Consider the following 16099-nt stretch of genomic DNA (forward strand, 5'->3'; position numbering starts at 1 on the left):
GAAGTGGGCAATCAGTAGGTTAAATATTCTAAAACTTTCACATTTAATTTGAATCAGTTCCATTGCTTGCAGGACTTGATGACAAAGAACAAACATTTTAGTTGGAAAGTCACCTTTCTCATTTTAAGACATGCAGAGTTTTCTTGCTTTTGGCAAAAGCATTRAGCACACGTGAGCTAATAAGTCATTTCTGAATAGAGCTTTATCTCTTATTTATGTAACTGCAGCCAAACCAAACTGGGATCCACTGGAACCTTTGGCTGGATGTGCAGAATTACAGGTCTTGTAGGACTGATAAAGCCCAACTGAGTTATTGGGCAACAACAAAATGAATGTGCACATACTCTAGTTTAAGCAAAACAAATGGTTTTAAAAAAAAAAAGCTGCTGTCAGCCCTGAAGCAAACTTAAATCCTCACTGTGGCTTCTTGCTGGTGGTATTCAGTGCCTTATCAGCAGATTCATTGCATATCTGGGTTGTGCCCGTTCACTTCAAAAATACAGTTCAAAAATACACTTGTCTTCTGACTGCTCTAGAAGAGAGTGATGTCCCTTCCAATCCAGCTATGTACAAGAGAACCATCATGGGATTTTTTTTAAGTAACTTCAGCAACTCTCACTGCCTACCTTTACTTTTATCTAGTATTATATATGAATTTCGCTTAATCTGCTCTCTAATAGTAATCTTCCACTCCAAATAACAGTCAATAGAAAATGGGGAACTGTCATTGCTGAGAAGCAGAGGATATGTCTTTACATGTAACTTCTTATGTGTAGATAGTAGGTACATTTTTCACTTCCTGCTTTTGCAGAAAAAATCAATAGGKCTTTATCTTTCTCTTGACCTTCTTCTGCGCAACATTATTTAAAGTTTCTATTATTGCATCACTCTTGTGAGCTATCATTAATATTATTTTCAGTGTAGACAGAATAATAAACATCTGTTAACTTGCAAGCTGGAACTGAAATTTTCAGTTACTGTCCCCCTCCTTATATCTGGTTTAGCACTGGAAAGTCTCTTAACGTAGAGAAATGTTTTCTGCGAGTGTTTAAAGTGCCTTGCAAGARCACCTGGTGAGAAGGGAGGCAGAGATTCTGTTTTGCAATAATTCAGGTTCATGAGCATTTTAAGCCTGATTTCTCCAGGCTGTTTTCACTAGACTTAGGGAAGCTGATGATATGCTAAAAATAGGTAGAATAATATTAGTAAAGTGTGAATGCGGGAAAAATAAGACTATTGGAAGAGTTACTAAGTACTTTTTTGTTTTTGTTTGTTCTACAGAAAGCTAACTTGATGCAGTTGAACAGATCAGTACTGTGAGGAGTTGGAATGTTGGGTCTCCAAAGTCCTACGGAAACTTAAATCTATATAGTATTAGGTGCTAAATAGCCTTTTGAATAAGGGCCAGATATATTTTACTGCACAATGCACTGACTAAGACTACTTGAAATTGTCTTGTTTGAGCTGGCAACTATGAACTGTTAAGTTCTTGTCCTTCAGATTTTCAGTACTCGTGCAGTATCAACAAGATCTTGGGTCAGACTGGGGTCAGTAAGAAATCTTATTGCTAGAAACCCATTTCTGATAAATCTCTGTTGTGTCTCATATGCCCTCAAGTCTGTTTGAGATGAATTGTTTGATTCTACTTCCAAACCAACTGTTTATTTGTGTCRCAGGATTGGCTGCCCTGCAGATACAGCGCTGTCAAAATACTTGAATTGAGTGATGCTACTGCCTTTTGTTCTCCTGTCAGCTTTAAACTTTTCTATAGGAAATGATTTGGGGAAAAAAAAATGTTTATGAACTTCGTGGCTATGGAGAGCAGAGTATTGAGGAATATGATGTAACAAGAAACTCTTTGACTCTTTGGTCTTCCCTCCTTCACCTATCCATTATGTTTCTTTTATGTATTAACCTCATTAAAATCTTCATGCATAGGTATTTACAGATRGTCTTATTTTCTGAGAACCTACAGCTGACCTGCAGTTTGAGTTTCTGGTGGGATAGGTCTGATCTAGTGTTTTTACATGTTTCTTCTCCCTCACTCATTGGCATCAGAGAAGGGGCACACCCAGGTGCTGCTCACCTTTTCTTTGCTATTGCACAAAACTCATGATGTATTTATTTATGCTGGTTTCTACAAACATTTTTTTTTTTTTTTGCTACTAATCATTTAGCCCATTTTGTTCAGATAAGGAGAAGATGCCCAGAACAACCTGAACCTTGRTAGTGGATACAGGGGTATCTGATACTAGAACTTTTGACTCGCTGCAGTGGTTTTAATGCAGTAGATGTATAGTTGCCTMTGAGGCAGCTTCCTGGAACTGTACAGCTTAGATAAGGTGGTTAGAGATCCTTTTTAGATAAAACAGAACCTGTTTGTACCAAATAGACCTTTGCTATAACCTTCAGGCACCTGTTCTCCCAGCACAGACCTGAGCTTGCTTGGATAGGCAACAAACTAAGAAAATTACACCTCCTTTTAACTTCGAATCCTCTGGCCCTGTGAAACATTTAGGGAGCAAAGTTATGGCCTAAGTGTGTAGGAGCATCAAGTGAAGGGGGCTCATTTATTGAACAAGATCAGTCAATTCCMGTGGCAGTGTTGACCTCACTTAAGTGAGTAGTCATCCTTCTTGCCAGGAGCTGGTTAGTTTTGATGTTCTAAGACATATTACTGCAGGGTGGGGGGAAACARCCACACAACATTTTCCATACTACATTTTCTTTATGTATACGTTTATACACCTTTGTATGTACTTTTGTATACACCTATACATACCTTTATGTATACCTTTGAACTGTCCAGCTGTGGGAATGTGTCTCTTAACAAACCCTTTGAATTGTGTGAACATCTCAAGAACAAATTTTTGTCTGCCTCATCTTTACATTGCTGGTGATGCAAAATTTTACAAAAAACATCTAGAAGATGAAGGGTCTTTGATAAGCAATAAAAACAAAAGACCATTTGGTGTATATTCCTTTAGGCATCATCAAAAAGGTACCTCAGTCTTACTCAGAAATACCTCAGTCTGAGGTTACAAAACCTCAGAGTTCTGTAAAAATGCTTTATACTGTAACCATGCCCCATCTCATAGAAAAACTCAGAATGAGAATGTGGGAGGAACACAATAATTTAAGTAACTGGCAGCTTCCGGCCTCTTGAAGCTCCAGGAGAGCTGAGTTGCCCGAGGCTGTGGACGTGCCCTCTGGTGAGCACCCAGGTGGGTGCACGAGGGATGTGAAGCCCTCAGAGATAGTGCTGGAAGACAGCTCAAGATAGAGGGAGCCACATCTGGTATGTCGCTCGTTTTGCCTTTTGGGAGCGCTTGGTAGAGTTGTTTCCAAAACCTGCAGGATACTTGCTTGGATTATTTTTTTTTCTGTGCATCTGCAAAACATTGTTCGCTCTTGAGCGTTGTAGCTGGTTGTAGTTTGGTTTGTTTTTGTTTTGTTCAGGTGTCTGTGTTAGTAAAAAGGTCACACAGACTGGTGGGAAGGGACCTCTAGAGACCATCCAGTCCAACCCCCTGCTCCAGCAGGGACACCCAGAGCATGGGGCACAGGGCGGCATCCAGGCGGGTTTGGGAGATCTCCAGAGAAGGAGACTCCACAGCCTCCCTGGGCAGCCTGTGCCAGGGCTCTGKCACCCTCACAGGGAAGAAGTTCCTCCTCACCTGGAGATGGAACTGCCTGTGTTTCAACTTGTACCCACTGCCCCTTGTCCTGTCACTGGCCACCGCTGAGAAGAGCTTGGCCCCTTCCTCCCTACATTCTCCCCTGGTGTATTTGTACATCCTGTAGCTGCAGCTGAATCCTGACCACCTCCAAGTGATTAGCCTGTGAATCCTTGGGAATGTGAATCCTTGGGCTCCAGGTAGATGACATGTCCATATGGTGTTGCTCTTGAGTGATGAAAGTTGAACTGTTCAGAAATAAGTGTGACCTAGGAGAATGACCAAAGGTGTTTCTTACTTTCATGTTCTTGCTAAGGAAAGAGACGTCATAGTTGTTCAGCTGTGATACTTAATCTAGTTTAAGATACAGAAAAAAGTTCCTGAGTGTTTCATTATAGTTTTTCTAATATTTTTATGTTCCTTTGTCTTATGGTTACTTTCTTTCTCTGAACAAATCCGTTCCCCCTCATTTCCTTGCAAGGATCAAATTTTGTTCTTGTTCTAATAATCAGTTGAATGGGAACCGGTTGACTGTCTCTGTAGGGAAAGAGACCTTGTTTCCCTTCAGGTAGCTCTTAATGAGAGCACTGACTCAGTGTCTACATAATCTCTTAAACTTTATAGGTAAAATGGATTCCATGCTGTGGGAATAAGAGTTGAACTTGTTTGGCCTTTCATCTGTATTGTAAAACTCCTGACAGTTTTCACTTGCCAAATAATTGGCTATAGTAGCCAAATGTTGACTTGAGGGTCTCTTCTTTCTAGTTTAGTTTTGAGATAATAATGTTCTCTATATAGAACCTGATTTTATTATATAATAGAAATCAAGAACATTTTATTTTATTTATTAAAGGCTTATAACAAAAAGAAAAAGGAAACTTGGGGAGTCTGTATCTTTATTGCATCAATTGACCTGGATGAAATGACGTTCACTTTCACAGAGCTTCTGAAGAGCATAAGCATAAGGTAAGTTTTCACTGAGAAATAATAATGCTATTTAATAATTGATAAAGTGTAAGGAAAGGCTGTACTTTTTAAACTATGTGAGTTTTTGTTTGTATCAGGATAGTTGATTTAAAGTGAGAGTTACTTAGGGAAATTATTTGATTTGAGTAAACTAGAAAATTTGTTATATTTTAGTTGAAGTATGAATAATATTTTCAGTTTGTTTCAATTAATTGGCTTCTTGTGTTAATTTTTTAATTCTTGTTAAACCTCAGGTCTTCATTAATTGATATAAATTATATTTGAGACGTGTTTCATTCTTTCCGTGCATCAAGTTTTCCTGCAAAACCCTTTTGAAAGCATTAGTCTCGCATTACATCAAAAGTTGAAGAAAAAATCTTCCAGTTCATCAGTCTGCCAACGTGCTGCTTGTTTCTAACATAACTAGTCAAAATTTCATACCTTTTCAAATGCCTTTTGTTAGATGACTGTTACGGTTATGTCCTTACGTTCAGTAAGTAATTGCACAACAGAGAAATAACTTCYGGAAAAACACCCATTTTTAATGTAAATGTAGGTGGCAGCTACAGTAGATTTAGTCTTAAGTTCATCTAAAGAATACAGTTTTTGGTGCTGTCTAATAGTTGTTTGCTGCACAGACAGCATGTGCCCAAGCAGAGTCTGCTGGTACTGCGAAGCGTCCTGTCATTGCCACATGTTTGTCAGCAGCCTGGTGCCTTGCTGCATGTTGCCAATGTTGAAGCCCCGCCGGTCTGTGGCTGTGGGAGCTGGTTTTGTAGGATGGTATCTTACTCTGTTCCTTCCTTGTCTTTGTAACACCCAAAGAAGCTCCCAGACAAGGGAATTGAGGGCTGTTACTTGGAAGTTGCCAGTTACAATCAGACTTCTCCAGGCCTCTCCTGCCTCATGAGGTCCCCCAACACAGTGGTCAGGTCCTGTATTTGGATTTAGTCTCTTCAGTCTAGACTGACTTGGAACTGCTTGGCTGCAATCTAATTATTCCTGTGCAGTGATGCTCAGTATGTTCCACTCCAGCACAGAAAACATTCAGTCAGACCAGCTAACACTGCCAGCTCAAGGAGACTTTTTCCCTTGGGGTTTCGAAAAGGAAGCTGTTACTTCTGATGATTTTGATTTTTAGCAATTCCATTGCCTGCTAGGCCTGGCCTTTCCATCAGTTCCAATGTCAAGCTGGCAGAGATTYCTGCTGGTTGCCTTGTTCTCTAGAGCTGCCCTGGAAAGGATTTTTCATTCCACAGTGAAAGAATTTCTGAGTGGCTTTGAGACTCTCTCCTGTTTTTAATCTGACAAATGCAGCTCTCAACTTATTCTGAATAAGCGTGAAAATGCACTTGAGCACTTCCTCCTTCGTTCTTGGTAATCTGCTCTTTTTTTTAATGAACAAAGACAGCAAAACATTTTCTTATCACCATGATATTACCCATGTGAATAAGAAAATCTGTGGTTCCTTGTATAATAGTATTTCCCAAGCGTGGGGAATGCCCTTCAACCTTGCCCCACATACTTGTGGGAAACTCTTCAAATTCCGTAGGTTTCAGTGTATTCATCTTATCCTCTTATTCTGAGGTTCCTTTTTCGCATGGGTGGAGGCAACATGGATGTTTCTAGTGTAGAGAGAATGTTTTAAAAGTAGAACATTTAGCTAAAATGGAAAAGTCAGGAATTCCATGTGATCTCTTTGTGGCTTTACTGGTACAGCAAGGGAGCAAGACGTGTCTAGTCAACAAATTCTGACTTCCAAAGGTACTTATGCTAGGCAAGAAAATTCTGTCTGTAGCAGAGCCTGTATCACAGGAGATCTATTCCTACTATATATATGTGTATATTTATACTGCTGCTATATATATATGCATATTTATAGATTTTTTAACTTTTAACTTTTATATAAATTTTAAAATATATGTATATATGGGACTAATACTGTTTCTCAAAGCAGGGTTCTCAGTCACTTTCAATTTTAGTAAGAATATTCTGAAATCTAATCAGTAGGATACAATTCAGTAAATGTTGCAGAATAGGCATTCTCAGTTATGGTAATCCATCTTTTTTCTTTTTTTAGCGTATGCACATTTTTTCAGTTCCTGAAAGAAGTGGATGTTAACATGGATACTGTAAGCACTAAAGTTGATAGCACTGTATCAAGGCTGAAAAAGAAATATGATGTATTACTTGCACTATATCACAAGTTTGAAAGGTAGTATGCATACTTTTCGTCTCAAAATGATTTTTTTTTACTTGTCCATATTTTTTTGTATCTAGATATTCAAGTTACATATTGGAATTGCCCATTTAAAGCTCTGTGTAATATTTACAAATCCTTAAATGGAACTGTTTGCATGTGTTGAATAAACATGTCTTACATGCTGCTYTCTAGCATAGCCCTTTGTAGAACAATCCCACTGCTGCAATACAAATAATAGCAAGGGTAACACAACGAAGGGTGTCAGGTTCCCTTGTAAAGCCTTTTCCAAATATAAGAAGGATTAATTTACTATCCGGGGAAGTGTTTTTATGGGATGGACTTTCCATTTCCATCTCACTCATCCTCTCCAAACAAATCTCAGCCAAAGGAATTGGGGAAGAAAAGCACGAACAGTGATAACGCCCCTGTGTGTTCCAGGCTCCTGGGGTGTTGTAAGGACAGTTCCATTAGCAGTTTTCAGTTGTAATTGAGACAAACTCTCCTGAATGCTTTAGCTGATTATCCATTCAAAACAGGGATCTTTTGTATGGGATAAGCTGATGCCTATGGCAGAGTGCTAAGAGCTCTCCACATGTTGCTTAAGAATCATGAGATTGCAACTGAAGCCACCACGTTTTCTATGCTGAAATCTGAAGCCAAGGGTGATTGGGGCTTCTGATCGTTTAGCATGCTGATGTGTGCTGGCATAACATGCACATTTGTGAGCCCTAGTCTGCTTTTTTTAAATCCATCTGTAAATTCTTCATACCAAATACCTATAGAAACCTTTCTTGTTATTAAGCATTGGGGCAGCATTACATAATGCTTGTATAATTTGGCATTGTTGCTTCAAAACACTTGGTATTTTCAGCTGTTTGAATTTGAGTCAGTATAACAACTTGATTTCTAAACTGTGAAATGGCTCTTGGATATTCCTGAAATGTCCCTTGAAAAGGGGGTAGCAAGTCATCCCTTGGTAGATCGTTGAATCAAAACCCAAGTGCAGTATCTTTTTTTATTTCTTTTCAAAGTCCCTTTGTGCTTTTCGTGAGCTTGAATAATGGGTATTGCAACTTTTTGTAAAGGTTATTGTTATCTTAAAGCTATGAACCTCTATGACAGTTGTAAATATTTTAGTTTTTATTCACTGCAAGTCTTCTGTGGACCCCTGAAATGTCATTCCATATATAAAAGTCTGTTTTGTTTCCCGCTTATAGCCCTTCCTCACTAGTGTGTTTATTTTTTTAAGTTTTCTTTTGTTCATTGTATCACTGAGGGAATTGAGACAAATTTTGAAGACATATTAAGCATACAGCCAACTTCAACTGTTGAGAATTTGAATCTAGTTTTATAAAAGATCTTTATTTTTAAAACTGCTGTTTTTCCCCATTGTTATGGTTGAATTGCAATAGCAGTTACCAAGTTACCTACAGCAACAGAAAGACTTGAAGTTTTTTGGTTTTGAATAACCTAAATTTGTTTCTTGAAATTATATTCGCCTAGAAATACCAAGCAACTCAAGGCTTGCAGTGAGACTGCAGAAATTTTTAAAACTTTTACATAGTGTCCTGAGTAGTTGTAGCACATAATTTGCTGCTCTTTAAGTCACTGAATAATAATGTATGCACAAATCCAGTCTTTGTCAAACAGAACAATGATTCTGTGTGTTATATCAAATGTAAGTTGGTTTTCTATTCGAGCTTTGGCATCTCAAGTAGTAACATTCCTTCAGCTCTAGCAGGGTTGTAGTGGATGTGCCAACTTCTAAGTCTCTTAGACTTTTAAAGATTATGAACTACCACTAGCATATTTTTTTTTACTACATTAAATGGTATTGTATGTTTGATTTCACTTTCAGAAGAATGTTTTAAAACCAATTATTTTTATTTTCTAGGACTTGTGGCCTTATTTATGTGGAGCAACCCAGTAGCGAGTAAGTTTGCCTTTTCCTAGTTGYACTTGTTAAAATACTCACAAGTTTTGATTTTAAATTATGTTTTAACCCGTTGAGATTGACCTAAGTCATAGTATGTTGTGTGTTTAATTTAGATGTAGTGGGGACTTTGAATTTCAGTGAGAGATGATGCAAGCTGCCAAAGTGGTTTATGTTTGGTCACTTCCTCCGTGAAGGATCGCCACCCACTGGCGAGTGTCTCGGCAATCGAACACTTGGAGAGTGAGCTTCATAATCATAGCAGCAAAAGAATGGATGAAAAGATGCCTTAGCAGCTCCCAAATGGCATTGAGTTCATGCTGTGACTGGAGAATAGGGCATTAGTCAAAGGCACGAGAGAGAGAAAACAGCTCATCACAGTTAAGTGAATTATTCACAGTCACTTTCTTTTCCAAGGATGATACAGATATTTTTTTCCCACTTCTTGAATAGTGTAACCAAGAGGGCTTGATTTTTTTCAAATATGTAGCCTTGATTTTATAGGGAATATAGTGAAATAATCTTAACTAAATGGGAAATGTTTGATGTTGTCTTGCATTGTTCCATAGACTGAGACATTTATTGGAAAAAAAAAAAAAAAAAAAATATATATATATATAAAAAAAAAATCACTTAATATGCAGGTTTTTTTGTGTCTCCTCACAGGGTTCCTGCTGAACTCAATTCTGTATTAGTCCTAAAAAACTACTGGATTACTTTTTTGCTGGCAAAAGGTAAGGTTTTTGTTAAAGGGCAGTTATTTTAATGGATATTGTTGGAATGAGATCACAAGTTTATTTTGTGTACCCAATATGAGAACAGTATCCTTGTTACAAATATTATCATTGCAGAAATATTATCATTGCAGGATCTTTTTTTCTCTTTTTTTAATCTACTTAGAAATATTTCTGTGCAATTTGACTGTTTTTTAACTAGTATTACTTTATTTTTTTGTGTGTGTGTGTCAGTCTTTTTTTTTAAGACTGAAGGCTGATATTTTGCATTCAAGTCCATTCTGAGATGCTTTGCAGCCTACCAGTGACTTAAGAGGAAGTTTGAGGGTCTTTGCTATTTAAGTCTGTCTTGGAGTATCTAATTCCAGTGGAGCTTTTAAACTATAATTCTGCAGCATAAACAAAAATCAAAACCTGTAGTTTTCTACCCTGACTCTTCCTTGAGAGTAAGGAAATGTAAAATTCTACCTACTAATAATTGAAGCCACAGGAGAATGTAGGTGGTGCTTGCTAATCCTAATACCAAAGGAAGATTAAAAACTTAGTTGTGTAAGAATAAGAAACATAGTGATCCCCAACTGTTCTGAGTCAGTGTCACTTCTCCAAATACTTTGTGGTGTTCCACGCAGCCTTGGAGTGGTATTTTGGATGTCTCCTGAACCATGAATCATAATTTGGGAGCAACTAGAATAACGTAGGTGTTAGTCATGTTCATGTTAATATTTTTATGGGTCACTTTTATAAATTGAACAGATGGAGACTATCATGTTTTATGCTCAATGTTTTGATTTTTTTCTATACACTAGTRACTCATTTTTAAATATTTAGCTGCCTTCACAAAATTTTAATAAGACCATAAAAAAAGATGCACAGAGTGATACACCTAGGTAACGTAGTCTRTATTATTTTTCCACTGCAATAAAATGGCAAAAGAAATAATGAAGGAACACTGAGAGCTAAGAATTTTGTGCAGAGTATGTTTATTCTTCAGAGGAACAAACCTCTGAAAAATCATGAATTGTAAAACTAGGCTGTTAAGCTTTAAAAAAACATTACCATCCAATTTGATCATTTCTGATTTTTAACTCTGCTGTGTTTTATTAAATGAACTTCCATATCTTTGTTTTTCCAAAATGACTTTAAAAAAAAAAAAAAAAAAACACCACGTTAGGCATCTTCTCACAAGCCTGACATTTTCTGATTTTTCCTTTTAAATGTTTGCAGGTAAAGTGCTGCAGATGGAAGATGACCTGGTGATTTCTTTCCAGTTGTTGCTGTGCGTCTTAGATTATTTTATCAAACTGTCACCTCCTGCCATGCTCAAGGAGCCATACAGTAAGGTTTTAAGTTATTTTTTTAATGACTAAGTTAAAGTAGAAAGTATGTTAATTTAATTTCAAATAAGATCTTTCTAGCATTCACAATTCATTGATAAATCACAATTTTAGGTATTTTATTTTGGTTTAAATGATCATGAACATGAATTAGGTTATCTGGATGTGGTAGCATATTTTTATATCATTGAGCTGTTTCATGCATTTGCTGTGTGCTATACCCCTTATTTGAATAAGGGGGCTTACTCAAATAGTTGAATTTGACTGGTAAAAAAGACTAGGGTTCTGGGCAGATGATGAATAAAAACTGTTATTCACCCTAGCTTTTATATTGCAGAAGGAAAAGGTCATGCTATGACTTTTTTATAAATCAAAGGGAAAATTACAATATGGTAGCAACCTGAGTGTGTGAAATACTGGGTGGTAGAGCCATGTAAAGGAAAATATATAGTGGATTTAAAAATGAATAAAAAAAAAATACTAATTGCAGTGGTAGCTTGAAATGGTGGAGCAGGGTACAGAGTTACGTTTTATTACATTTGCTTTATATTAGCAAGTGTCTTCCTTATTTTAAATAAAAACATGATGAGGCTTAATTTCTTGTTCATTCARCTCTATTCCTGGAGTCTGGGCAATCTTGCGTAGGGAGACATAGCCAATATTTACTTATAGCAGAGATATAATTAGCTCTCTCAAAGCTAAAAATTTCTTTTCTGAGGGCTACAGAATTGATCCATACTAAAGTATTTAGGGCTACAGCCTGTGCAAAACACTTTGTTGTTGTTGCTTAGGCTTTTTGTCTGGTGGACTTGGGTAGGATGTTGGAGTTAACACCCTAATATGCTTGCTGTAATACAGAATCACAGAATGCTTAAGGTTGGAAGGGACCTCAGCGGTCATCTTGTCCAACCCTCTGCTCACGCAGGGTCACCTAGAGCACATGGCACAGGGCTGCGTCCAAGCGGGTTTTAATACTTTGGTTCTTGATAAAATATTCCTGATATTAAAAAGATATCCACCTGGATATCTTTTATATAAAAAAGATATCTAAATATATCTTAGTTATCTTTTATCTAAAAAGATATCCTCCCCAGGTCCACCTGGGGAGGAATAACMCCAGGCATCAGTACAGATTAGGGGTCGACCTGCTGGAAAGCACCTCCACGGAGAGGGACCTGGGAGTCCTGGTTGACACCAAGTTAACCATGAGTGAGCAGTGTGCCCTCGTGGCCAAGAAGGCCAATGGGATCCTGGCCTGCATCAGGAGGAGTRTTGCCAGCAGGTCAAGGGAGGGGATTCTGCCCCTCTACTCAGCTCTGGTGAGGCCGCACCTGGAGTACTGTGTTCAGTTCTGGGCACCCCAGTATAGGAAGGACGTGGAGCTTCTGGAGAGGGTCCAGAGAAGGGCAACCAGGATGATTAAGGGAATGGAACATCTCTCGTATGAAGAGAGGCTGAGTGAGCTGGGCCTGTTTTCTCTGGAGAAGAGACGGCTCAGAGGGGATATGATTAATATGTATAAGTTCAGGAAGGGAGAATGCAGGGAGGAAGGGGACAAGCTGTTTTCACTGGTGGCCAGCGATAGGATGAGGGGTAATGGCCACAAGCTGAAGCATAAGAAGTTCCGTCTCCAGGTGAGGAGCAACTTCTTTACTGTGAGGGTGACAGAGCAGTGGAACAGGCTGCCCAGGGAGGTTGTGGAGTCTCCTACTCTGGAGGTCTTCCAAAACCGCCTGGATGCCRCCCTGTGCCACATGCTGTAGGTGTGCCTGCTTGAGCAGGAAGGTTGGACTAGATGATCTGTAGAGGTCCCTTCCAACCTTAAATATTCTGTGAATCTGTGCATCTGTGAAGATATGGTCCCTAAAAGCCATGTTTTTGAGAAGATTTATCTGACCTAGTAATTGGTTGTTGTTAAGATGAATAACCTATTCAGAAGGTTATTCGCTGTTATTATAATGCAAATAAAAAGGGGTGACAAAAGGTGTGATTAATAAATCCCTGCACTCCAGTTCTTTGAATTTAAATTTGTAGGATGGAAATTATACTGCTCAGTTGCAAATGTATGGAGTGATAAGTCTCATTTAAATTTAAATTTTAATTTAAATTGAAGTTCATTTTAAACATAATGTTGAATTGAACTGGACTGCCTTGTTTTTAAATTCTGTTCACACTTTCTTAGCAGAACTGTCAAGGCCAGCAACTCATTTAGAAAGTTGAGCTCTACATGTTGTATCTTGAAAGGAGGAAAAAAAAACCCAAAAACTTATTGCTTGAGACTAAATTACCGATAGGGGTATCATTGTTATGAGTGCAGAACACTGGATTTCTCACTCAAGCTGTATCATTTCTCAGGTCCTGCTTAAGCTGTCGCTTARAGCTGCTTCATTCTTCTGGCAGAGAACACAATGTGCTCTTAAGTCCTCCTGACTGAGAGGCCTCGTGTTGTGCAAAGTGATGTCAYGTCTTATGACCAGACTGCCACGGGGGGCATTAAGATGCCACCAGCAAAGCAGTTGAGGCTGTCAGGTGTTTTTTTTATGGAACAGTTTTTCTTAGAGAACMGTTCCCAAATGCAAGTGAAGTTGCAGATGAGATTAGTGTGATGATTAGAATATAATCTTTATACCAGCAACTGTTAATTAACATATACTGTTCCTGTGATTAAGATGCTTCACGTTAAAGATATGGAAGGCATATCCTTAAGCTTAACCGAACGCTTCAGGTGTTTTGTGTTGTTTTGATATCTTCTCCAAGGTGAATGAGGTGTTTTTAAATATTTGTCTGAGGRGTAGCATTTGGGGAAGAGTTCTCTACAGAACCATATTCTAGGTTCCCACCTGTGCTTAACCCCAGCATGGCTTCATGAACCATCTGAAACACAAAGTTAAGCTGCTCCTTTAGCTCATTTTTACGCTCTTAAATTATATACATATAGACAAACAGTGATTGATCTGTTTAAAAGGTTTGGTTAGGTTTGCAGGACAGCTGGATAGCTGAAGCTACCTACAAAAAGAGCTATTAATTCTATACGGGATAGCTTTTCAAAAGGTCCAAATACTTAATTTAAAATTAATTTTAATTTAAAAAAGTCTATTTCTGCAATTTTCTGTAATTAACTTACCCATCTGAACAGGTAAAAGGGGAAAAATAAGAACAGAATGCTTGAAAAAAATCATAAAAAACCTTAAGCTTCTGAAGTTGTTTAATTTTTAAGACTAACGTTGTGATGGTTCTGACCGTCTTTGCAGGATCTGCTGTGAGTGCAGTGACTGTTAATGGCTCAGCCCGGACTCCRAGGCGAGGTCAGAGCAGGAATGCCCGCGCCTCAAAGCAGACTGATACTGACACAAAAGTCATTGAAGTCCTTTGTAAAGAGCATGATTGTAATTTAGATGAGGTAATGGCTGTGTTTTATGAAGTGTGATGTTAGATCTTGCTGCTCACCAGCTTCTAAAACATACGTTTATTTAAAGAGTCTTTCAAGTCTTTCTGCTTGTGCTTAATTATTCCCTGAGGTTCATTAGTGGAGGTCTTTCTCTAATATAGAGGAAGGAAGAAAAAGGCACTCAATATGGGTAATGCCCTTAGCAAGGAGAAGGCACTGCGGAGTCACGGGGCAAGGCTGTATGTTGATGGGAGCCTGTAGTATGTTGAGTATGTGGTGTGTTTAAAGCACCATCCTCCTCCTGCTCTGGTGCTAAACCCATGCCTTTTGGGTTTTTGTTGCTCTGTGTATTTTTTAAAGAATCTGAAAACATGAGCGAGTTAGAAACATAAGGGCTTGGAAGTTAGTGTTTTCCCAGTGTAGTCATTTTAATATTCTAGCAATGAGCTAGGTGTGCATGCTTATAAATAACACACTTTTAGGCAATTTTGTTTTTCCTTTGTGAAACCTAAAGCGCAATGTGTTACCAAACAGTGTGTTTAGTTTTTGCCTTACATGTGCAAGAGCAGTGTGTGCCTGACTCCCTCTGTACATTGCTGATGTTAATGCTTTTCTCTCCTTTTTCTAGGTCAAGAATGTGTATTTCACAAGCTTTATTCCCTTCTTGAATTCGATTAGCACTGTAGCCTCAAATGGGCTACCAGAGGTAATTAAATAGTTCAACATGGTTAAGTTTGGCTTTGCTTCATTCCAAATTCTTAAGATTCTCAAATTCCTCATGATTCTCTCTTATATATAGACAAAGTTCTGGTAAGCTCTTCTAAAATTGCCTGAGCAAGTACATTTTCTCAGGTATGTGACTTAACAGGGATTCCAGGATTTGTAATGGAATGTTTTTTTATAAAACTACCGCAATTAAAAAAAAAACTGAATCTATTTTATGAGGCTGAACCAGTGACCTCCTTGCCTTCCCAATTTAATATTACGTTGTGTTTCATACCTATGATCTTGATGAGAGCATTAATCTAGAATTATATATATTAGAACCTAGAATTATAGCTATTATAACATCAAGTTTGTAAAGTCAATCAGTAAATGCATGCAGTCTTAATTTAAATACAATTGAATTATGTTACTTTGGTCATATAGGAAATGCATACAAGACTAGGGTGAATTTTGCAAGTGGCAGAGCTTGGGCTCCTTTGTAGAACTGCTTTCATCATGCCAAATTGTAGCCTGGATGCATCAGTTGGCTTTTATGTAATCACATACTAAATAAGCCTTTACAGGTAACTTCCTGCAAAGCATTTACACGCATCATTCTTAAGGTATCAGTTTAAGCTGGCTGTTAGTGCAGAGATGGTAGCCTGAGAGTAGGTAACTGCTGGGGTTTATCAGGYGGAATTCCTGTAGGATTCAGCCGGATCTGTGTTCTCTTTAGGGAGACACGTGTTGGGAGGGCGCAGCTAGCAAGACCCACTGGAGATCTTTATCTCTTCCAGTGTGAATTAGGGGATGACTGTGACATTCATGTTTTGTATCATCAAGTGTAGACCGTATGTGCAAAAGCTGCCATGTAAGGACCTTTCTGGCTGTCGTGCTTGGAAGTCCTCTCTGACCTTTYGTGCAAAGGTCATTATAACAGTAATCATCACATCAGTGAAGGCACTCATTTGAGGCTGCCTAATTTACTAAGCACAGTATAAAATTTACTGCTCCAAGACTGATGATTTAAAAAAACAATAAAAATAAATCCTTTGAGGAAGAATATTGTCACAAGAATCCTGTTCTTGAAACATTAATGCCCCAGGGCATGTTCTAAAGCAAAGCAGAACACTGTAGGTATGTTTTAGAGATAATTGGT

General features: G+C 38.1%; 1 protein-coding gene across 1 annotated transcript in view; it reads left to right on the plus strand.

Moving 5' to 3' along the window:
- The window catches only part of RB1 (RB transcriptional corepressor 1), a 69616-nt gene that overhangs the window by 3693 nt on the left and 49824 nt on the right, over positions 1 to 16099 (plus strand). Inside the window, exons 2-8 of the mRNA XM_026053295.1 lie at positions 4531 to 4643; positions 6724 to 6858; positions 8741 to 8779; positions 9446 to 9513; positions 10738 to 10848; positions 14099 to 14247; positions 14864 to 14941. Coding sequence (XP_025909080.1) covers positions 4600 to 4643; positions 6724 to 6858; positions 8741 to 8779; positions 9446 to 9513; positions 10738 to 10848; positions 14099 to 14247; positions 14864 to 14941 — 624 coding nt within the window. The 5' untranslated portion in view covers positions 4531 to 4599. The remainder of the gene's footprint in view (positions 1 to 4530; positions 4644 to 6723; positions 6859 to 8740; positions 8780 to 9445; positions 9514 to 10737; positions 10849 to 14098; positions 14248 to 14863; positions 14942 to 16099) is intronic.

Source organism: Nothoprocta perdicaria, unplaced genomic scaffold (genome assembly GCF_003342845.1).
Source record: "Nothoprocta perdicaria isolate Ctin4 unplaced genomic scaffold, notPer1 scaffold_98, whole genome shotgun sequence".
Classification (NCBI taxonomy): Eukaryota; Metazoa; Chordata; class Aves; order Tinamiformes; family Tinamidae; genus Nothoprocta; species Nothoprocta perdicaria.